The 24,231-nt window shown below is 35.3% G+C and overlaps 1 protein-coding gene across 1 annotated transcript in view; it reads left to right on the top strand.

Annotated features, from left to right (window-relative positions):
* Positions 1 to 24,231, top strand: part of LOC149788535 (endosome/lysosome-associated apoptosis and autophagy regulator family member 2-like) — a 132,374-nt gene that overhangs the window by 2,281 nt on the left and 105,862 nt on the right. The window contains exons 2-3 of the mRNA XM_089974550.1: positions 402 to 522; positions 18,174 to 18,363. Of these exons, the coding sequence (XP_089830676.1) occupies positions 402 to 522; positions 18,174 to 18,363 (311 nt within the window). The remainder of the gene's footprint in view (positions 1 to 401; positions 523 to 18,173; positions 18,364 to 24,231) is intronic.

Here is a 24,231-nt window from a genome sequence, read left to right as displayed (position 1 = left end):
AAGTGAGCATTTATGGCTTCATGTCGGATGGGCATTAGTCATATTTCATATCATTTGGTGCAAACAGTAGCTCTTTGTTTGTAGATTAATTTGTGTTATAGTGCCCATTGCATATATCAATAGAATCAGTGACTACCACCTTCTTGACAGAATGTATTCCAATTCTTAGTTGCTTTTGGGTGAAAAACGTTACAGTACAAGCTTTTATAAATTGCTAATCCCCTAGCTTAGATTTTCAAACGATCACATAGGTTATATACAATATATTTAACCATTGATGCATTACAAAATCAGTGTGAACAAGAGACAAGTCATTATTGTTATTCATGCAGGACAAGTGAGCACTAATAAATAAAACACTGCTAACAGATATTGTACAGAGAATGTTTTATTTCTGACAGAATGACTTCCATTACGAGTACACGGAGTGCAAGAATGACACTAGATGGAGAGTATCAGTACCAGCTCCAGGGAAATGCTCTGGGGGCTTGCCGTCTGCCCCTGTTCTTGCTAAAGAGTGCAGTAAGTTTAGCTTTATGTTTTTCTTAATGTCAGTCATTTGCCTACAGAACAAAATAATTTCTGTGGGTTGTTATGTCTATTTAATATATATTCATTAGTTTTTCTCCATGGTTATATAATATGAAAATGTATTTTCCTGTTAGGTTAGGGTGCAGGCTGTGTTAAAGAGATGCCTCATTTTATTTATTTTCGTTTCATTCTTATTTTGTTTTAAAATGGCCTTTCCTATTGGAGTGTAGCAACTACAACTTAAGGAATTTTCTGCACATGCTGGCTAGTGTCTTTATGAGGTCCAAAACCGTTAGGAGATTTGCGACATTATATCCAGAATATTTTAGGTCTGTTGACAAATAAACTGGCTGAATTTCCAACCTTTGCCGGTTTGGGATATAGTTTGCAGTAACTGCAAAACAACTTTCCTTCAGAGTTGATGAATTGAAGCCATTGATAATTAACAGCCCAAGCTTGCAAGTAGAAAACCCTTTAAATAGTTACTTCTCAAAAGTGCTCATCAGGATCCCCAGTATGACCAAATCTGACATAGATAACTGCCTCCTTTACATGTGATGCAGATTCACCATCAAATATGGATACCATTACAAATTTTTTAAAAGCAAAATGTTTTTCTCAAAAAATGACTTTGCAGAATATGACAAAACATCCTGGCTTAAAGGTCTTTCAGTTTGGTTACATTGTTAATATTTATCTTATTCTACTTCATACTGATATTTTGGACTGTTGATTAAGACCTTACTAGTCCTTATTCATCCTGATACTTTGAACTGTTGATTAAAACCGTACTGTCCATATACTGATTTTTTTTGGACTGTTGATTAAAACCTTACTAGTCCTTATTCATCCTGATATTTTGGACTGTTGATTAAAATCTCACTAGTCTGTGTTCAAGCTTATATTTTGACTATAGATAGAAATTGACTAGTTAGTATTCATGCACATATTTTGGGACTTTTGGTTGAACCTCACTAGTCTGTATTCATACTGGACTAACAGTTTGCTCTTTAGTCAATCATATGGGACAAATACCCAAAATTTTAAATGCTTCATTCTCACATCAAATTTGTAAAAAATGACAAAATTTATTTTTTTATTTAAATTCGTAAAATATTTGATAGCCATCAATTGACAGGTTTGGTGCTGGAAGTTGCTACACCACATCTGTTCATACTATTTTATATTAAGCTTCTTCATTGCATCTTAGCTTGCCAACTTTCTTGAAAAATTTGGTTGCCAGTGGTAATTCTAATGTAATCTAACAACAGAAATATTTATGTACAATGTGTTATTTATTTAATATCTTGGGTCTGTAATGTATTAGTAACAGTATGTACTTTAAAACATTGATATAGGTATAAATTTTTATTTCATTGCATTACTTTATTGCCATGTATAGTATTGATTTTTTTATGCACCTCTTGGCTTTTATGTATGTACTGATTTTAAACAATAAACACGACTCACATTACTGTGACTGCCAATTCTGTTCCATAAATTTTATGCGAGTTATGATTGCTTTCTGTCAGTGCACATATGTTGGCCAGACATAAAACTTCTGATTGTACTGCAAAAAGGCCAGATGTCAATATTATGACTATTTTCTGGCATGTCAGTAATAAATTGGTATAGAATTTCATTTATGTTTATTAACATTACAGCTGTTTATGCAAACAGTGTAACATGGACAAACACTTCTGGTTCGTAAATCTTATACGAGGATGGATTCGATGTCAGTCACAAATGACGGCCTCGAAAGAGTGACAAAATTTGGTTGTTTCCTTGCTGTGTTCTTTCATTTTAATGTTCATCACATATTTGTAACAGTGGGGTTATAAAAATGTAATTTGTTAGCACTATTTTTCCAACCATCATGACAATTTTTATAGGTTAGAAATCAGGATACACAAGTTTGTACCAAACATCCCTAGCTTTTTATCATTGCAAGTACTTAAAAATTATATGTAGACAAGTAATATCCCATTTTGATCTGTATGGAATATGTTTTTGGAAATGACAGAGGAAACCAATAACCTTATTAATCAGTACTCATACTGATATTTTGGACTGTTGATTTAACCTCACCAGTATGTTGGTTTAACCCACCATTGTGTACTGATACTAATAACTGGATTGTTGGTTAAACCTGCTATTTATTTAAGGTACTGATATTTGGATTATTGGTTAAATCCACTATTATGTACTGGTACTAATACCTGGATTGTTGGTTAAACCTGCTATTATGTACTGGTACTGAAATTTGGACTGTTGGTTTAACCTTACTATTATGTATTCATACTAATAGACTGTTGGTTAAATCACTAGTAAACCGCTCCAGTGGCCTAGTGGTTAGAGCGTCCGCCTCGGATGCGGGAGGTCGTGGGTTCGATCCCCGGCCGAGTCATACCAGAGACTTAAAAAATGGTACTAACAGCTGCCTCGCTTGGCGTTCAGCATTAAGAGGTTAGTGTTAGGACTGGTCAGCCTGGTATCAGGATAATGTGACTGGGTGGGACATCATGCTACATGTCTGTGGCATGATGCCCCAGTGCTAGACATCACTATAAACTGTCACATTGCAGACAGCATAGCGATATGACTGAAAAATTGTTAAAGCTACGTTAAAAATCAAAATTACATCACATCACACAAATCACTAGTATGTATTCATACCGATAGCGTGCTGATTTGCCAATACTATTTGATATACTGTTATGTATATGTAATTTTATTATTTATTTGTTGGTTTTTAAAAAAAATTCCATTACAATGCTATTATTAGGCAACTTCGACTACTGGATTTGACCCATTTTTTATTTATTTATTTAGAAATTCATTTTAGTTTTGTTTGACCTGACTGTTATAGAAACACTGTATTTAATGCTGACCTAGTTCCTGACCTTGATTCTGAACCATTATGGGTTCTGGTAAACAACTTTTTTATATTTTATTATTCCTTCCCAGAGTAAGAACCATTGATTTCAATTAAGGTCATGCTGGGAATTTGTGATGTTAGGCATGTAAAAAGCTTCTATTTTGTTCTGGAAGGGTGACCATTTGACTCTTGTATGGGAATCTGTTTTGCATCTTAAATTAGTGCATAACTTTTTTTCTGGACATAATTTGGGCATTCTAGCTCTTAAACTTAAAGGTATTTTATTGTGACCATTTTGAGTTGAAATTTTATTTTATGGAATACAAGTGATTCTTTTCCCTGGAAATATATAAGTGCTTATACAGAATTCTTGGACAAAGACATTCATTGAATAAAAAACTGGATTAATTTTCTCTGTGATTCAACAAGGAACTGTTGACCCAACAGCACTTTGAAGGCTGCAACAGATGTCATCGCTTTCTATTTTGGATTTCATTGGGACTTGAACTCAGATTCATTTAGTACTTTTAATAATGTGACTTCTGTTATTTAATTCTTGGATTAATTTTGGATTTGATTGGTAAATCATAAGGTCTTGTTCTAAATTTTACCTTATTTTCTAGGGAAATAAATTATTTGCTTAATTATACAAAGCTTGTTGTCTTCACTCTTTTCTGTTTCATTTTATAAGAGCCTAAACAATACTGTATATTTCTGTATGGCCAAACTGAAGGAGGTGTATCTCTGGTTTCAGTATTCTCATTTTCTGGTTATTCCTGTGCTAAAAGTAAGACGTCAAGCAAGTCATACTTTTTAATCTGGAGACATTAAAGTTTTTGAAAGGTAATACAGTTTTTTTATTTCAAAATGTGCCAGTAATATTTAGGCTTGTTTATGTAATCATACCCTTATGCTAGTTTTTGTTCTTTTTTTAAATTAAAAAAATGGGTTCACTCTAAATTTATGTTTACTCTTTCATTTCATCACTTTAACTTCCTTTACCTGTTAGCTACATTTAACTGACAATGTATTGAAGATTTTATCAAATGGTATCCATTTTAGCTACCAACACTTTATGTGAACATTTAGATAATACATGTACATGTTGGACGCCAGGTAGCAGAGTGGTCTAAAGCACTCACTTTTACTAATCACTGCCATCTCACCTGTCCTCATGGATTCGAGTCTTGGGCTTGGCTGATGTGGGTATGTGAGTAAGCTGCCAGTAGCTTCCCATGGGTCACTGGTGTTTTCCATGGTTCGTCCTCCACTAATCATACTGTCCACCATGTATAGCCTGTTTTATGTGGAGAAAGGGCATTAAACCCACAACAACAACATGTACACGTCTTCAATTTCAAGTACCCCATTCCAGGTTTAGCAAAAAAATTGCATGGTAAATAAATTGCCATTATCTCAGATTATAGATATTATATATTTATGAAGTTTCGTCTGTTTTTTCTTGAATCAATCATGATTATTGAGAGAAAATAGGTCACTGTCGCCTACCTTTCTTACTATAGTGACTCTGTTGGACATCCTATTTTCATTTAGTTCAGTTAGTACCTACCTTTTGGAAACCATTGGAGAGGAAATTATAACATACTTTTAATACATGAATCAGTTTATTTTCTGGTTAAGCCCAGACTTAAAATTTTACTTTGTTATGGAAATTGACTTACTGAAATGATTTGGAATAATGGTATTGGAAAGTAGGTCACTGTGATTTTGTTCTATTCGTGTTAACATGACCCAGTGTTAAAATGTTAGCTTCCTGTCATAGCTTCATTTGTAATCATGGTATATGTACTGTAAATTAGAAAGGGGGCTCTGAGTGGTCAAAAGCAGTCACAATTATGGATCACTGCCATCTCACTTCTGTCGTCATGGGTTTGAGTCTCGGGCTCAGCCAATGTAGTTATGTGAGAAAGCTTGCCAGGAGCTTCTCATGGGCCAGTGGTTCATTCTGGGGTTTTTCCAGATTCTTTCTTCACCATTTATACAGGCCACCATGTATAGCCTATCTTGTGCTGAAAAACGGCATTAAACCCTACAACAACAGCTGTAAATTAGAATATTCCTTGTGATATGTCAAGGGGCTTACTGTATGTAACAATACAAGGTAGAACCCAAGAAGCAATACATTTTATAAAATATAAATTTATTTCTCTAAAATATGAAATCAAATAACTTGCAGTGTATTAATTCTTGGAATGTCCTATTTTGTACTCATTTTCACACCAATCTGGAAACTATCCAGAGGTATTCCAAATGAAGGTACTGATGTGTTTATGTGCTCATGTGCTAGCACCACAAAATAATCAGTTCTAAACCCAAAAGATTTTAGTTCAGTGAAATCCCATGGAATTAGAATATCACTAACTTCCTTGAAAGTTTCACATAATCCAACAGAACTATTTAAATGTTCAAGTCCTTGAATAATTTCACACAATCCTCAAAGTACTGTCTGTTTTAGAATAGATGTTTTCCACTCTGTTTATCAATGAACAATTATAAATAAATCATGATTCCCTCTCTTTCTCTTGTACAAAACTGGCATGAAGAATCTTAATATGGTGCTTTAATTCTCTTATAAAGTCATGTGCACACCAAGTCAACAAAATCTGAATCACAAAAAAGATTCTAAAACATTTCAATCCTTTAATTGTAAAATAATGTAGCATTCATGTTCTGACGTGTGAAATTAACATCTGGGGGATGCGTGTTATCTCTACAGGACATATGCGCTCTTTCATGACCTTCATTTGAACTAATGCATACTTGACTGAAATAATTGTTGTTAACTTGACCTTAGCAATCAACACTTGAGGAAAGGACATACATTTCCTCATTTTATTACTGGCCAGTCATATAATTAAAGAAATAATAAAATGTCATTTACCTTAACAACTGAAATAAAACTATTACAGATTGATATATAATGTGTCATGTTTGTTTGAGAGAAAGAATATCTGCCTGATAATAATTTGATCTTGCTGATGAAATGTGGAAACTTATTTTCAAGATGTTGAAAGACTTGTAAATTATTGATGTTGAACCCCATGTATGCCCCCTGCCCTAATGAAAATTGTCCACGTGTCATACTTCTATCAAAAGCTGTAAACTTTGTGTACAAAGCAAAGCACGTGACCTGTGAAGGGGTGGGGGGCAGATTACCTGGGTTACTCGAATTAGTGCTCACATGGCTTTAACATGTGATTCTTAAATATTGTTTTTGGAAATTTATGTGCATTACAGAAACCAGCCAAAACTGTTACAACAATTGTTGCAACTTGTTATCTGATTCATGGCCATGTAATGGGATTAAGGACAACACATTTATGTTTATTTGGTGGCATTTCTTTCCCTAACCTTATTTTCATTAGAACTTTCTGCAGTTAGGTAATACTAGTATTGTGCTGAGATGCCCTTGAACCCTTTACATACATACAATACCATCTGACTGGTCATTTACCTTCTCAGTCAGTAGCATGCCCATGGGGTCATTTCAATTAATAAGAGAGTAAATTAAGTGGGGGGGGGGGGATTTACACTGGGTACCTTTGAACTTGGATTATAAATGTTATGGACTTTTATATGGAACTTCATCCATCATGTAAATGGACCTTGTTAAGTGCATAAGCCACTTTTAGTCATGTACATGCACCTGTGGTACAAAATTGCCACTTGTAATGCTATCAAGAATTGTGGGTTTTTTCATCTTGTTGAAAGAGGCTTTTTGTCACATGCTTACCGAGCTGTGACTTTTATTTTCCAGCTTGAAAACACCCTTACATGTAGATGTGACACATTTTACATTGATGGGATCTTTGTTTCATGATTCTTCCTTTTTGTTATAAATAGGTGACCATTGATAATGATTCTTAGCTATGTGCAGAACTACACTATCTGTGCCCCCTTCCCCCCCCAAAAAAAAGAGAGCAAACATAAAGCTGTTGAGCTTGAAAATGTTTAGTTTTACCTGTATGGCAAGTGACTTGGAACATTACCTGTCTGGATAAATTTCACTCGTCTTATACTAAATAATACTGAATCAAGTTTAAATGCCTCTCATCCAGTTGGGCATCGTTCTTTTTAAAAAAAATCACTTGCCTTAGTTCTGTCAACATTCATAAGTAGGATTCAATAAGTGGAGTTTCAGGTGCTTAGCTGCATGTTCCATTATTATGGTAGACACTGAGCAGCTGCATTTAACATGATAAGGCAGAAAGTTCTACTGAGATACATTACATCTCATAGGATTTTTCATTACTGGACAAATTGCAGTGGAGCAGTTCATCCCCTCAACATTCATTGTTTGCAGTGAAGCAGCTCTGCATTGGAGGGGTAGCTATCGACAAATCACAGCAAATTGGCAGGCAGATCTCATGCTTCTCCACTGCATAGGGAGTGAGCTTGGGGACATTACAAGTTGATATTTAAATTGCATGCAGACTACTCATGGAAGACTGAGTCATCGAGTGATTCACAGTATTTGAAGAATAATTTGTCTTTACGTTGATTGTATATTTGACAATAAAAGAACAAGTTCTAAAGAGTCTTTTATATTTTGTACATGGAAAGGTTGATCCATGTTTCTGCTGTATACTTCTGTTCAATGTTATTACTGATTTTAACATTTTTTTGGTGCATTTTTGATTAATTTTAAACAGTATAACCCATGAAGGTTTCATACTGATCCATGGAAAGTAGATCACAGACACTAATGTGAATTTTTGCATTTGTGCTATTTTTTAATTGGAGAATTCTGAACAGTTGACTTGTCGAGAGGCAAATCTTTCTGCTTCTCTTGAATGGCATAAAAGTATAAGTAATCCTCAGAGATATTGACAGTTAAATTCCAAATGACAACCACTGCTATTTAAAATAATGAAAAGAACAGAAAACTGAATTTACAATAAAATACAAAACCACATCCTTAGCGATTTGAGCAGTAATGTTGGTACACACTGTCAACAAGCATGAGCACATACTCGTGATTATGAATATATGCAACTTTGAGTCGCATTGATTCTGATGCAGTAGGGTCTACTGCATGCATAACGTATAAGTGACCAACCTTATTGGGGGGTGGGTCAGGAATGAGTGAATGGATTTGGATTCTCTTTCTCACTGGAATTTTTAAAAAATCTTTCATTACAGATTTTTCCCCACACAAATCAGTGCAAGACAGTTGCTTTAAAGTTTTTTTATTTAAAAAAATAATCCCTTTCGCACCAGGAATAAAGATCATTAAGTAATAATTCAGTTTGTAAAATAAACAAATGGAAGTGCCATAATATAGGAAATTAATTGCCTGAAAATTTCTGTATTCTTAGGGCAAAATCAAAACTTCACAGCATAGGACCATCATCTTTGTATGTACAAGTGTTGAGAAGACCATATATACTGTGTCATTTTTAAATCTGTTTGCACTGGAAATTTGAGACCTATTCCATCTCTGTGGAATAAACTACTACTTTCAGAATTGGGATTCCTAAACTAAGCTAGCAGAAAAACTCTAGTGCACGAGTAGAACTTTATTTCTCTCTCATTTTAATTAATGATAGGAGGATCAGATTGAAAAAGATGATTTGCTTTCAGTTTTATTCTCATTATCAATCAGTCAGTGCCTAAAAAGCCCAATGTATCTTCACTCAGTTTAGACTACTTCTAATACTTCTGGATAATTAGTAATTTGAATCCTACAGCATATCCAGCCTTGATTTATCTGACAGACTTTTATATTGTCAAGTGCAGAAAGTTATACAGGGTGCAGAAAATTATGTTACAGTTGAATTGGCCAGTGCTGTATAATGTACATTTCACACTACAGTATCTAAATCCCTTTTATTATGGTGTATCTATCCCACACATTACAGTGTGTCTATCCCCCCCACTACAGTATCTAGATCCCACATATTACATTATGTCTATCCCACACATTACAGTGTGTCTATCCCCCACACTACAGTATCTAGATCCCACACATAGTATGTCTATCCCTCACATTACAGTGTCTATCCCTCGTAATACAGTATGTCTATCCCACACATTACAGTGTGTCTATCCCCCACACTACAGTATGTCTGTCCCACATATTACAGTATGTTTATCCCCCACACTACAGTATCTAGATCACTCAAATTACAGTATGTCTATCCCACATATTACAGTATGTCTATCCCACACATTACAATATGTCTATCTCCCACACTACAGTTTGTAGATCCCACACATAGTATGTCTGTCCCTCGTAATACAGTATGTCTATCCCTCACATTACAGTATGTCAATCCCAGTACTACAGTATCTAGATCCCTCTCTTTAATGTATGCCTATCCCTCACCTTAAATTGTGCCTATCCCTCACATTACAGTACGTCTATCCCACACATTACAGCATCTAGTTCCCTCACATTACATTATGTCAATCCCCCACACTACAGTATCTAGATCCCTCACATTATGGTATGCCTGTCCCTCACATTATAGTATGTCTATCCCACACACTACAGTATGTCTATCTCACATTACATTATGTCTATCCATCACACTATAGTATCTAGATACCTCACAGTACAGTATGATTATCCCCCACACTATAATATCTAGATCCCTCACATTATGGTATGCCTATCCCTCACATTACGGTATGGCTGTCCCTCATATTACAGTATGTCTATCACACACACTACAGTAGCTAGATCCACACATTACATTAGCTAGATCTCACACTTAACTACATCAGTCCTATACATCTCAGTATGTCTATCCCACGCACTACATTAGCTAGACTCCACACATAGTAATAATAATGAGGTCTTTGTATAGCACCTAATCTTTAGAAGCTTTAAGTGCTTTACAACATTAGACAACACCTATAAGACAAAATACATATAATGATATGATTACAAACACAAACACCATGAAATTAGAAAACATAAAAAAACATGCACAGAATATTTAAGGTAGGAAACATTATTAGGTCTTTAAGTTTGTTCTTGCAGTCGAAATAAGTGAGTTTTGAGAGTGCTCTTGAATGTGATCACTGTGTCTTTGTGTCTAAGTTCAGTGGGCAATTCATTCCATGTTGCTGGGCTCTGGTATGCAAAAGAACGCTGTCCATATGACTTTGTTTTCGTAGGGGGAATAATGAGTATACGATTGTCAGAAGAGGAGTGTAAGTATCTTGCTGGTGTGTACACGTGGGTGAGGTCGGATAGGTATGTTGGACTAGAGTCCGTCAGTGAAATGTAGCACAGGACAGATTTTATGTTTGATTCTGGATCGATTGGATAGCCAGTGTAGGGTACAGAGCTGTGGGAAGGTGTGCTCTGATGTGGTACTCTAAGTATGATCCGAGCAGCTGTGTTTTGAACTTTTTGGAGCAGATATTGAGATGAACCAGACAGAATTGAGTTACAATAGTCAGTCTTGAAAGTACTAATGAACACACAAGTGTTTTAGTGGCATCAACTGAAAGATATTTGCGAATTGAGCTGATGCATCTCAGCTCAAGGTATGCAGCCTTGCATATGTTCATGACATGTTGGTGCAATGTGGGGGTACTGTCCAGAGTAACACTTAGGATTCATACTGATTGTATGAATTTAATGTTGGTGTTGCTGATATTTATTGTTTGAGGTAAAGGATGTGAATGAGAAAGTCTTTTTGTTGTGATCAGAATGGCCTCAGTTTTATCATCATTCATCTGCAGCTTGTTACATGTCATCCATGATTTCACATCAGAAATGCACCTCTCTACACCTTGGTAGGTAGCATCAACTTCAGTTGGTTGGCAAGATTTGTATATTTGGGTTTCATCAGCATACAGTTGGTGAGACACTGGATGATTATCTATGACACTTGAGAGCGGCTGAGTACATCAGTCCCATACACTACGGTATGTCTGTCCCACACACTACAGTATATACATTTTACACACTACAATTATATTCAGCTATTGGTTTTAGAAATGCTTGAAAATATCTTTTTGCTAAATTTGTATTGGTTGTTTTCAAAATAGCAATTTAGGTGGTCTGTTTGCAGAGGCAACAGTATTAATTTTATGTTTATTCCATTAGAGGTCGGAAGCCGCTGTGGCTGAGTGGTTAGTGTGCCAGACTCACGACCGAAAGCTTTCAGATTTGCATCAAACATTTGGACCAGCCTGGTTCAGGAGGCACTCACCAGTTGCTGTGTACTTTTCAGAGAGTGACCTATGGAAGGTGATGTTGTCTGCATTTAAAACATGCACAGTGGAGAAGATGTTGGCATACCAATATGCTTCTTTAATGTAATGTTGCTGTCAGTTCTTTGGAAATTGTAAATGATTTAAGCACACTGCTAACTAAAATGACTGCTCCCTTGTGCTCCAAAAATCAGCGTGAATTTATCTAAAGTATACTATCCTTAACAGCTATTAAAATATGGAAAATGAATTTTTCCAGATTAGACAATACCATCTTTTGAATGTGCAATGAATGAATTACCAAATATATAAAATATAAAAAAAAAGTTAGCAACTCTTTTTTTTAAATACAATTTACCTGTGAAGTTCAGGAAGTGAAAATGACCAAGTGGAGCTAGCACTTTTTTGAAAGGTGCACATCTGGAGTAAGGCCAAGCTCTATTCTCTATAACCCAATATTACACCATCAATCATATACCAAAATAAAGGGAATTAAAGGTTCTTTGAACTATACCTAGGATATACAAGGTCTTTTTTAAATAGCCAGTGAGGAAAGCCATGGAAATTCTTTTCTTTAAAATTCTAACCCTATGCAAAATATGAAACTGTAGAGTGCTACCTCAGCTACTTTGGTGTGTCCTTGGGCAAGGCACTCCAATTGTCTTCGCACTAAATACATTCATTCCATTAGGGGTTAGATTGTATTGTTATTATTTGAATAGTGTGGTTCAAGTTGCTTGGATTTCTTTTTTGAGAGGTTAATAATTAAGTGGAATTTAGCCACCAGCTAGTACCTATTCAACTTGGCAAAAACTGTTACATCAGATACTGAATATTCTACAATCTTGTTATTTAATTTATTGGTTTATGAAGTTAGAAATAATGGTCTTGGATTTGTATAACTTCTTTTGGGACAATAGTGTCAGTCCCTGCAAGGCACTATTGTTTCTGGATTACTGTGTAACTTGGTAAATATTACGGTAAGCAGAAAAAAGCACTTTTTGACAACTCTTTATGTCCCTATTACACTGGTCAACAGTGAAATCATTACTGACTTGAAAAGGCCCTAATCTGTAGTATTTTGGTGTGCCGAACACGAATATAACCGTGAAAAATTTGTATTGGCTCTCGTTTTGAAGATATTCATATACCTCATTTTCTATGTTTCACTGTGTAAATTTCTCCAGTAGGACTGCAGCAACATCCGGAATAATGATGTAACATTGCATAATACCATCATGCTCACATCATCCACAGTTGATTGCATCATTTTCTGATGCAATGCAATACTAATGCCATGCGGCTGCTGAAGTAAGTTGACGTCAGCAGTGTACTATACATGTGTAGGCCTATTATACTAATGCCAGGCGGCTGCTGAAGCTGACGTAAGCAGTGTACTATATAAAGCCCAATCAGATAGGTTCAGCATTTAAAATATTTTAGACGTTGTGCGAGACAGTTCAAGCTACTGTTACATAAAACTTATTATTTTATCCATTTACGTACAATAAAGAACAGTAATGCCTCGAAAGTGTGTTAATACCGCGGACAATTTTTGCTATATTTGTGGGGAAGTGACATTTGCCAACCAGAAGAAAAGTATCAATTCTCAAGTGAAGAAGGCATATCATCTTTACTTCGGATGCAAGGTTGGTGACCAAGACAAGCCTTGGGCTCCGCATATATGCTGTGCTACATGTACAACACAGCTTTCACAGTGGTTGAATTGCAAAAGGTCATCAATGCCGTTTGCAGTCCCAATGGTGTGGAGAGAGCCAAGCAACCACCTAAATGACTGTTACTTCTGCTTGGTTCCTCCTCTTTCCGGCGGAATAACGAAGCGAAAGAAGTCGAGAATAGTCTACCCAAACATTCCGTCTGCATTGAGACCAGTTCCACATGGTGAGGGACTTCCTATTCCAGAACCTCCAGCAGAATATTCTCTTGATTCATCTGACGAAGACAAAGGTGAGTCGACCTGTTCTTCTCCTGGTCCATCAGCATGCAGTGATCCAGATTTTCACTGTGGTGCATCATCAACCCCACACAGAATAACACAGGAAGAACTAAATGACCTGATTCGTGATTTGGACTTATCAAAGAACAAGGCAGAATTGCTAGGATCAAGACTCCAACAATGGAATCTTCTAGAAGAAGATGTCACAATTACTGCATATCGAAAGCGCCACCAGCAATTGGAGCCTTTCTTCAGAAAGGAAAGTAATCTGATATTCTGTTCCGATATTGAGGGCCTCATGAATGCTTTAAAAATCACTCATGACCCACAAGAATGGAGACTATTTGTGGACTCTTCGAAACTGAGTCTCAAGGCTGTGCTTTTGCACAATGGAAACATTCTTCCATCTATTCCAGTAGCGTATGCTGTCCACATGAAAGAGACATACGATAACTTAAGGCAGCTACTGAATTCCATTGAGTATAACAAGTACAGCTGGCACCTCTGTGGTGATTTGAAGGTAGTTGCCCTTTTAATGGGACTGCAGCAAGGATATACAAAATACATGTATTTCTTATGCGAGTGGGATAGCCGAGCAAGGGAAATGCACTACATGAGGAAGGAATGGACTCACAGGCAGAATGTAGCCATTGGAGAGAAGAATATCCAACACCCAGCTCTGGTTGAGGCTCAGAAAATCTTGCTACCACCCCTTCACATCAAACTAGGTTTGATGAAGAACTTCGTGAAAGCCATTGACCGGACTTTGCCAGCATTCCGATACCTGCATGAAAAATTCCCTCGACTCAGCGAAGCAAAGATTAAAGAGGGAGTTTTTGTGGGTCCTCAGATTCGAGAGCTTTTCAAAGATGACCGGTTCAACAACTTGCTGGAAGGTGACGCGAAACAAGCATGGAATGCTTTTCGCCTAGTTTCTACAAACTTCCTCGGAAATGTTAGGGCAGAAAACTATAAGGAACTAGTAGAAGACATGTTGATGAAGTATAAGAAACTTGGCTGCAATATGTCTCTAAAGATTCACTTCCTTCATTCCCATTTGGATTTCTTTCCTAGCAACTGTGGTATTGTTAGTGATGAACACGGCGAACGTTTTCATCAAGATATCGCAACAATGGAACAAAGATACCAGGGAAAATGGTCCACTACAATGCTGGCTGACTACTGCTGGACACTCCTCAGAGATGCTCCCGAACAGCTGTACAAGAGACAGGCGAAGAAATCTAAGATGTAGTCAATGACTTGATTTTTTATAGGTAGGCTATTACAGTTGACCTTTTACTATTGGAATGCATTTCGTTATGTAAACATTAATTTCTTGCAGATTACAAAAAAACTAGAGCCAATTTTGCAATTTGACTGTCATATTCGTGTTCAGCACATAAAAATTGACAAGAATTGACTAATTTTATTTCAGTAACATGACTTTTGTAAAAATTTGTTGTCCAGTGTTATTGTAAGGAGTATTTGCACATTTTGACTAAAAAGCTGTATGCAGTGTATGAGAATTTTGAGAAAGCAGCTAATCATGCATTTTGAAATTCCATATATATCATGGTCCTAAACAGAAGATATACATGTTGACAAATCATTGTAATCATGCTCTTTTCAGAAGAATTTTGTGTTTATTTGACTTTACGTTCATCTCCATCATGATTCATGATGTATGGGTGTGACAGGGATCAGGCATAGTTAAATTTATGTTAGCAATTTGCTCACCATCCCTTTGGCTCACCACCCCTTTGGTCTTAAAAATAAAATTAGTTGTTGTTTTAATTCTGATTGATGAAAACTCAAATTTACCAAGGCTAGGTAAAGTTTGCTTCTTTAATTTCACTGGCACTGAGTATTTGTGTCATAACTTTCATTTGAATTGAGTACTTGTGTCATAAATTTCATTTTAATTGAGTACTGTATCAGATATTTTCCTATGAAATATTTTATTATTTTTTTAATAAATACAGATTAATGAGACTGAATGGTAATTTTCAGGTTTTGTTATGCTGTCTTTGTTAAATCTGCAGTCAGGCTATGTTCCATCTGTTTTGCAAATGAATTGGTTGCTGGCACATATTCCGTATTCTTTTGATTTGGAATGGTATGCTGCAAATTAATTGCTTGCTGGCACATATCCTGTATTCTTTGGATTTGGAATGCTATGTTGCAAATTAATTGCTTGCTGGCACAGATTCTGTATTCTTTTGATTTGGAATGGTATGCTGCAAATGAATTGCTTGCTGGCACATATCCTGCATTCTTTGGATTTGGAATGGTATGCTGCAAATGAATTGCTTGCTGGCACATATTCTGCATTCTTTTGATTTGGAATGGTATGCTGCAAATGAATTGCTTGCTGGCACATATCCTGCATTCTTTGGATTTGGAATGGTATGCTGCAAATGAATTGCTTGCTGGCACATATCCTGCATTCTTTGGATTTGGCATGGTTTGCTGCAAATGAATTGCTTGCTGGCACATATCCTGTATTCTCTTGATTTGGAATGGTATGCTGCAAATGAATTGCATGCTGGCACATATTTTGCATTCTTTTGATTTGGAATGGTATGCTGTGAATGAATTGCTCGCTGGCACATATCCTGTATTCTGTTGATTTGGAATGGTTTGCTGCAAATGAATTGCTTGCTGGCACATATTCTGCATTCTTTGGATATGGAATGGTATGCTGCAAATGAATTGCTTGCTGGCACATATCCTGTATTTTGATTTGGAATGGTATGCTGCAAATGAATTGCTTGCTGGCACATATTCTGCATTCCTTGGATTTGGAGTAATTATTCCAACACATGAGCTTTACGTTTTTGGAAACTGTTAAATTTTCTAAAGATTTCATCCATTTGAGACATTGATTATGAAAAGAAAAAATGCTATAAGCCTGCGACTGGGAATTCTGTTACATAACAGTGGACCAGTATATTGAATTTTTTTTTAAACAATTCCTTCTTTGGCCTTGGTATGATGTAATTTTTACTTCTTATGGACCTAACAGTTGGAGTACCATCCTTGGACCTCTGTTATTCATTCTATTTATCAACGATTTACCTCTTAAGATAAGAACTTCAATTTCTTCCACTGACCTGTATGCAGGTGATACTACAGTCAGAGATGGGTAAAGTGAAAAGGTACTTGGAAATAACTTACAAGATGCTCTAAACAGACTTAAAGTGTGGTGGACAGAAATAATAGTATGATCATAAATATGGAAAAAAATGAAAGCTATACTATTTACAACACAAGAAAAACAATCAAGGCTAGATATCGCCTAACTCCAGATTCTGGTTGACAATATGAGCCTTAATATGACCTCTGTTGATAAAATTCTTGGTGTATTCATCAATAACAGTCTTACTTGGTCTATTCACATTAACTCATTCGGTCCCAGATTTTTTTGTCGTTTTTGCCTGAAATGTGCGTAGAAAAGATATTTGGAGGGGGGGGTGCTATTTCTGAATACAGCGTAATACATTGGCTTTCAACAGATTTTCCATGAGACTAATGTCTAGTTGTATTAGAAACATCATTTTTCATTGGTTATTTTGCTTGCACATGAGCAGAAGGGTAAAAGTTGGATTCTTTTTTTTTTTTTTGCTTAATGGACCTATCATTTTCGTATGGAGACCGCAATACATTCCAAATGCCCACCTTATCCTAGTCTTTGCAAAGATTCACATGTCTGTGTGCAGTTAAGCCCGGTATGCCTTAGATCTGGGGCCAAAAGGTCTAAAATCCGGACACAAAATCGCATTCCGACCTCGAGCGAATTTTGGGTGGAAAAAAAACCGGGTAAAAACAATGAGGTTTTTCCCTCTCTATTTTGTAGTGCAATTTGAACTTCCCGATTATTTGGTATCATTTTAGAGCTATATCTGTCTGCTTTTTTTAAATACCACCCACGTTGGTGTATCTTAAATGATCTTGATGCTGCAGAGCTCGGAAGTAGGGTAAGGTCTCATCACGCCTACAGATGGGATCGGGGCTGAATCGGTTAAACAAAACTGCTCCGGTGGTCTAGTCGTTAGAGCATCCACTTTGGATGCAGGAGGTCGTGGGTTCGATCCTTGGCTGAGTCATTGAGTCATACCAGAGACTTACAAAAATGATACAGTGGAACCTGTCTTGAAAGACCACCCCTTCTGCCAAAACATAATGGTCTCTCATGACAGGTGGTCTCTCATAACAGGTTATAACACTATATAATCTCTAAATCTGTACATGGAGAACCTGGTCTCTCGAGACAGGTGGTCTCTCATAGCAGTGGTCTCTCAAGACAGGTTTTGCTGTATAACAGCTGCCTCGCTTGGCACTCAGCATTAAGAGGTTGGTGTTAGGACTGGTCGGCCTGGTGTCAGGATAATATGACTGGGTGGAACATCATGCTACATGTCTGTGGCATGATGCCCCTGTGCTAGACATCATTATAAACTGCCACACTGCAGACATCTTAGCGATATGACTGAAAAATTGTTAAAGCTATGTTAATACATGTTTCTTGCTTTAAATTGAAACCATTGTTATAAAACCTTTTAAAATTTGTTTTTCTTTTTTTGTGGCTAATGTATGATTTACTTGTCATTGAAGGCTTTACCTGCAGACCTGGAGAATTCTTGGACATTTCTCAACAGAAATGTGATGAGTGTCAGGCAGGTACATATTCCATTGGTGGAGGAGCACGGTTTGAGGAATGGGACAAAATACCAGATGGTTTCACTGTAAAGACAGAGACTTATGCATTCTTTGGTGAAGAGGACTCATCAGCCAACTGTTCTAGGCAAGTCATTTGTTTTATAATTTTCTTAGAATGTGGGGAAGTATTTTTGCAATGTTTAGTTTTTAATGAGCAAGATGAAAGGAACTGCTTAATTCATCTGTTTATTGTAACCGAATTGTCTTTTTTTTTCTTTCTCAAATTGATGGAAGAGGATTTTTCATGGAAAGAATTCACATGGAAAGTGGAGGTATGAGCATCTTCAGTCTAAATGAAACATAATACCCATTGTAAGAAATGTGCAAAAATTTCCATGTCAGCTGATACCATAGATAATTTGTATTTTTTCTTGTGGAAAGTGTACAATGTTTGCAAATAAAATGAATGTACAATGCGACCCCGCTATAACACGCCCCATGATAATGCAGTTTCGGATATAACACAGTCATGACATGGCTCCCGAAATTTTGTATATTCATTCGCACATGAAAAAATATTTTGTGTTCCAAGTACGTGAAATAGTGTATAACAAATGTATTATCATTTGGGGAAGAGATCGTGTGTGAATTTGAATATAATACGATCTTGGTTTGGTTCCTAACATTTTGAATACATATATGTGTGTTTTCATCATGCCAGAATTTTATTTTTTTTTTTAGTACGAGAAATAGTGTGTAAAACATTTATTTTCATTTTGGGGAAGACTTCGCGTATGAATTTTAATATAATATGATTGTGGTGTAGCTTCAGAAATTTGACAATTTCAACAGGATCTTGAAGTGCTATGCCAAAATAAACATAATCGGAAATCTTACTTATTACTACTGATCTATGAGTAAAGCTAGTAAGTCTTTGTGATTGTCTTCAATTAATTCTGTATACAATCATTGCTTAAACAATAGCTAACATGTGTTTATTCTTTAACTGCAAACACAACCAAGCAGCAGACAATGCAGTGTTTGATAAAAGATTCTCACAATTTAATAAACATCAAAAACAAATGCTGCCAACATGTTTGCTGGGTCTGGCGGTGTTATTAGACACTATCAGTTGACCAGTAAATAATATCCGCTTTATTAGCTGGAAACTGAAAGGATATGAAATTGTACATGCGTTCAGCTTAAAATATTTTTATAAAAGTAACTCGTGACCATTGCAGGCCTACTGCACTTAGTTCTTTGGTTTTACATCTGAAAGTTTATGAATTCGTTATTAATTTCCTTTTTTTATTAAAAAATGTACTGTTTTGGAAAAGCAGGTTTACCAATGCAAGTTGTTCTTTGCACAATGATTAGTATAGTCGTTTTCACATGTTTCTTTTGATATTCACAAAATCTGAAGTAAAAGTTATATGCACACAGAAAGCATGTGTTTATTGTTAATTATTCTTGCTGTAGTTATTCAAATGAATAGGTGTACAAGCATTAATTATTGGAAATTTGCAATGAATAAATGTGCATTGAAATGCATATTAGAAAATTTTAGCAGTATGCATTTTGTCCAGATACCATTCAAAGACCCTGGAACATAATGAACCGTACATGTGCTTTGTCTTTCTTAACCTAATTTTGCTGTTAATTTTTCCCATTGAATTCGGACACATAATGATCTGTGACAAAATTATTGAATAGTTTAAATATGAATGCAATTTCTGCAATGGAATTACGTGTAATATGGATTAATTGCAAGCCCTGACGGTACAGTATCAGACGGCAAGTAAACGGTGTTAATACCCTGTTCATGCTGTATATTATACATTGAATTCAGACACATTGATCTGGGACAAAATTATTGGATATTGTAAATCTTTGTGCAATTTTTCAATGGAATTATATGCATTATGGATGAACTGCATGCCACGATGGCACGATAGTAAACTGTATTGATACCCTATTCGTTATGTACATTAGACAGGAATACACGTATATATGCCAACGAGTTATTCTCAGAAAAAAGGAAAATACTGTAAAAGCCCGCATTAGTGTGACCTTGATATTAACGCGATCCAATTTTTTTTACCCCAATTATAGAGTTATTGCAGGGTTCCACTGTATGTCCAGTCTGTTTCATTACCCTGCTTGTCTTTTCCTCCTTAAGACTATTGTTGCAAGTCGAGACTTTTACAAAAAAAGTAATTGGAAAAAAGTGAAGAAAACAAGCATTGTAAAATTTAACAAATAATTTATTTCCTTAGAATATAAAGTGAAAAAAAAAATAATTTTTTTTTATGGTTTTATGGATAAAATCCAAGAATTAAAAAATAGAAGTCCTAGTAATAAAAAGTCCTTCATGAAACTGAGTTTTCCTGATGAAAGCCAAAATGGAAGACGATGACGTCTGTTATAACTGCAAAGTGCTGCAGTGTCAACAGTCTAGTTGAATAACAGAAAATATTATTCCAGTTTTTTAATTCTGTATAAATTTTGAAAAATGTCCTTGTCCAAAAATTTGTTTAGAGCACTAGTATTTCCAGGAAAAACAATCACTTGAAATTCAATAATTTGAAGAAAATAAAAGAATTAGCCCAAACTGGACACAACTTAAAATAACTTGGACTTTTCAAATGTTACGGCATGACTGACTAATCTCTATAAAGACAACAACTATACACAAGTTTGAGACACAAAACAGATTCCTGGATGTGGTTCAGTCTTCTAGAAAATTTAGAAGTTTGTAATAATAGACACATGCTTGATATCACGTACTCCAGGTATCATCTTGACTCCACTCAATGAATCTTGCTCTGAGAAAGAATTTTTAAAAAATTAAAAAGGTTGTTTACTACAACTGTCACTGATTTTGAAACAAGGTCATGAACTAGGTCAGCATCAGATACAATGTTTCTATTAGTTGTCTATGTCAAAAATAATAAAAGAATCGGTCAGAATTGAACTCTAGACAATATCAAATCCAGTAAACAAGGTTACATTACAATAGCATGTAATAGAATTTACAAAATTTAAGAACTAAGAAACAAATAATTAAATTAGATATACATAACACTATTATTAAAACAAGATTTAAAAAGATGCTACTGCTACATGTATATTAGAGGTGTTGGGTTACAAAACGTATGCTACTGCTACATGTACATTTGAGATGTTGGCTTACAAAATGGATGCTACTGCTACATGTACATTAGAGGTGTTGGGTTACAAAATGGATGCTACTGCTACATGTACATTAGAGATGTTGGGTTACAAAATGGATGCTACTGCTACATGTACATTGGAGATGTTGGGTTACAAAATGGATGCTACTGCTACATGTATATTAGAGATGTTGGGTACAAAAAGGACGCTTCTGTTACATGTACATTTGAGATGTTGGTTTACAAAATGGATGCTACTGCTACATGTACATTTGAGATGTTCAGCATGATCCACAAACAAGGTCAAATGATAGTTTTATAACTTGACATGTTGGGCATTGGCAGAAGGTGCCCATAATTATCCCATGCAGTTGTGGTTATGTTTTTCCAACTGTTTTAACACTATAGTTGCAAAGCACATAACAAAAGAGGTGTGAAAGCTTATTTCTCAGATATAGCTAAACCTTAACTAAACCTTTACAGTTGAAAGCCTTTGCCCCAGGGTCTGCACTATAGACATTACATCAGTCCCTGGCAACATGTGTGCAGTGGGGAGGTGTGTCTGCACATATAATGCATATGAAGTTAGATGTGTAACATAAGCCCTAATGAAACAGAAGAAAAAAAGTACAAGAAGCCTCAAATAGCTTTTATCAAAATCTGATAAAATAAAACTTTATGGTAGGACTTACCTTTTAATTTAGTGTTATGTAGTAAGCCTGATTGTTGATAAAATAAAATGTTATGGTAGGACTTGCCTTTTAATTTAGTGTTATGTAGTGAGCCTGATTGTTGATAAAATAAAACTTTATGGTAGGACTTACCTTTTAATTTAGTGAGTGTTATGCAGCAAGCCTGATTGTTGTCAGTTAATAACTAATTTTTTTAAATAGTGGCATAAAATCCTGTTGTTGGATGAAATTCTCTGCTATAGTTTTCTGAATGAAAAATCATTTTCATAATTAAAAATTTTGAAAGAAAACTAGTAATACATTGAATAATAACACTGAAACCAAAGCAACATCAGAGCTGAAAATGAGACATTAAAACATTTAATACTAAAGTGTATCGGTGTTTTCTCTTTAGTTACAACTTGTTATAATAATAATAATAATAATAATAATAATAATAATAAAGACTTTATTTAGAGAAGGTAACTCAATTAGTTACAGAACTAATCTACCTTGAGGCCTTCTATCTGTTATGTACAATATATACAGTATATACAACATGATGTGAAGAGTCTGGCTTGACACTAAATAATTAAGTAATTTTAAAATTCAAAGTGTCAAGCCTGGAACACATTCACAGGCATCCGTGAAAACATAAACATATATAAAACATAAAATATAATCCTGCATTGAAAAATTCAGCTATGAAAATGATGTAAAATTACAGAGAAGCAGGCAGTATTTTTTGTACTAGAACTGTTAAATTTTCTAAAGATTTCATCCATTTAAGACATTGATTGTGAAAAGATGAAATGCTAGGAGCCTGCCTTATGTCACTGGGAATGTTGTTCCATACCAGTGGACCAGTATATTGAAAACTTTTTTTAAACAATTCCTTCTTTGGCCTTGGTATAATGTAATTTTTTCTTCTTATGGATCTTAAATTTGGAGTGCCATCAGCATCTCTTTGGTGAAAGATATTGCTTAGATAGACAGGAATGTCTTTTCTGGATACTTTATACATCAATTTGGCCTTTCTAAAAAATATTCTTTCATGTATTATTAAAACCTTTATATTATTCGTTGCATCCTGAAAATTGTCTATACTTTGATCTAGAATTAAATGGCAAGCCCTTTTTTGGAGTCTTAGAAGTGTTGTTATGTTTGAATTAGAGGTATTACCCCAAGTTACATTACAGTAGTCCAGATATGGCTTAATATAACTTTATAAAAGATGACCCTATACTGAAGAGGAATGTATGTTTTGATTTTCCTCAGTAGCCAAAGATAAGTTAACCTATTTTGAAATATGTTTGATGTGAATAGACCAAGTAAGATTGTTATCCATGAATACACCAAGAATTCTGTCTTGAGAGGTTATATTGCGGCTCACATCGTCAAATAGAACCTGGAGTTTGTCGCTATCTAGCTTGCTTGTTTTTGTTGTGTTGTAGCTAGTAGGGATTTCGTTTTTTCTGTATTTATGATCATACTGTTTTCCTTGCACCATACTTGAAGTCTGTTGAGAGCATCTTGTAAGTTATTTTCAAGTACTGTTTTGGTTTTACCAATCTCAGACAGTGTAGTATCATCTGTATAAAGGTCAGTGGAAGAAATTGAAGTTACAATCTTAAGAGGTAAATCGTTGATAAATAGTATGAATAACAGAGGCCCAAGGATAGAGCCTTGTGGTACTCCACAATTAATATTTTTACTTTCAGAAAGTTGACCATTTAAAGATACTTTTTGCACTCTATCGGCTAAGTAAGAAGTAAACCAGTTTAGGAAGTTTTCACTGCATTGATAGATTTTTAGTTTTTCAAGCAAAATTTCGTGGTCTACAAGATCAAAAGCTTTACGAAAATCAACCATAATATTGCCTGCTTTCAGCCATTTATCAATCAAAGATACAAGTGCAGTTTCACAGGAGTGATTCTGGCGAAAGCCAGACTGATTATCATGAATAAGAACATAAGTGTTTAAATAGTTGAGAAAAGAATCTTGTACATGTTTTTCTAGTAATTTGGAGAGACAAGGAAGGATAGAGATGGGTCTGTAGTTATTTACATCATCTTTTGTTCCTGCTTTATGCAATGGTATAACCTTGGCAGTTTTCCATGTTTGTGGAAATTTATTAGACCTAATACTTTCATTACAAAATGAAAGCTA

Source organism: Sinohyriopsis cumingii, chromosome 11 (genome assembly GCF_028554795.1).
Source record: "Sinohyriopsis cumingii isolate HCF-2022 chromosome 11, ASM2855479v2, whole genome shotgun sequence".
Classification (NCBI taxonomy): Eukaryota; Metazoa; Mollusca; class Bivalvia; order Unionida; family Unionidae; genus Sinohyriopsis; species Sinohyriopsis cumingii.
The sequence above is the reverse complement of the archived record's forward strand: the minus strand, read 5'-3'. Positions and strand labels throughout refer to the sequence as shown.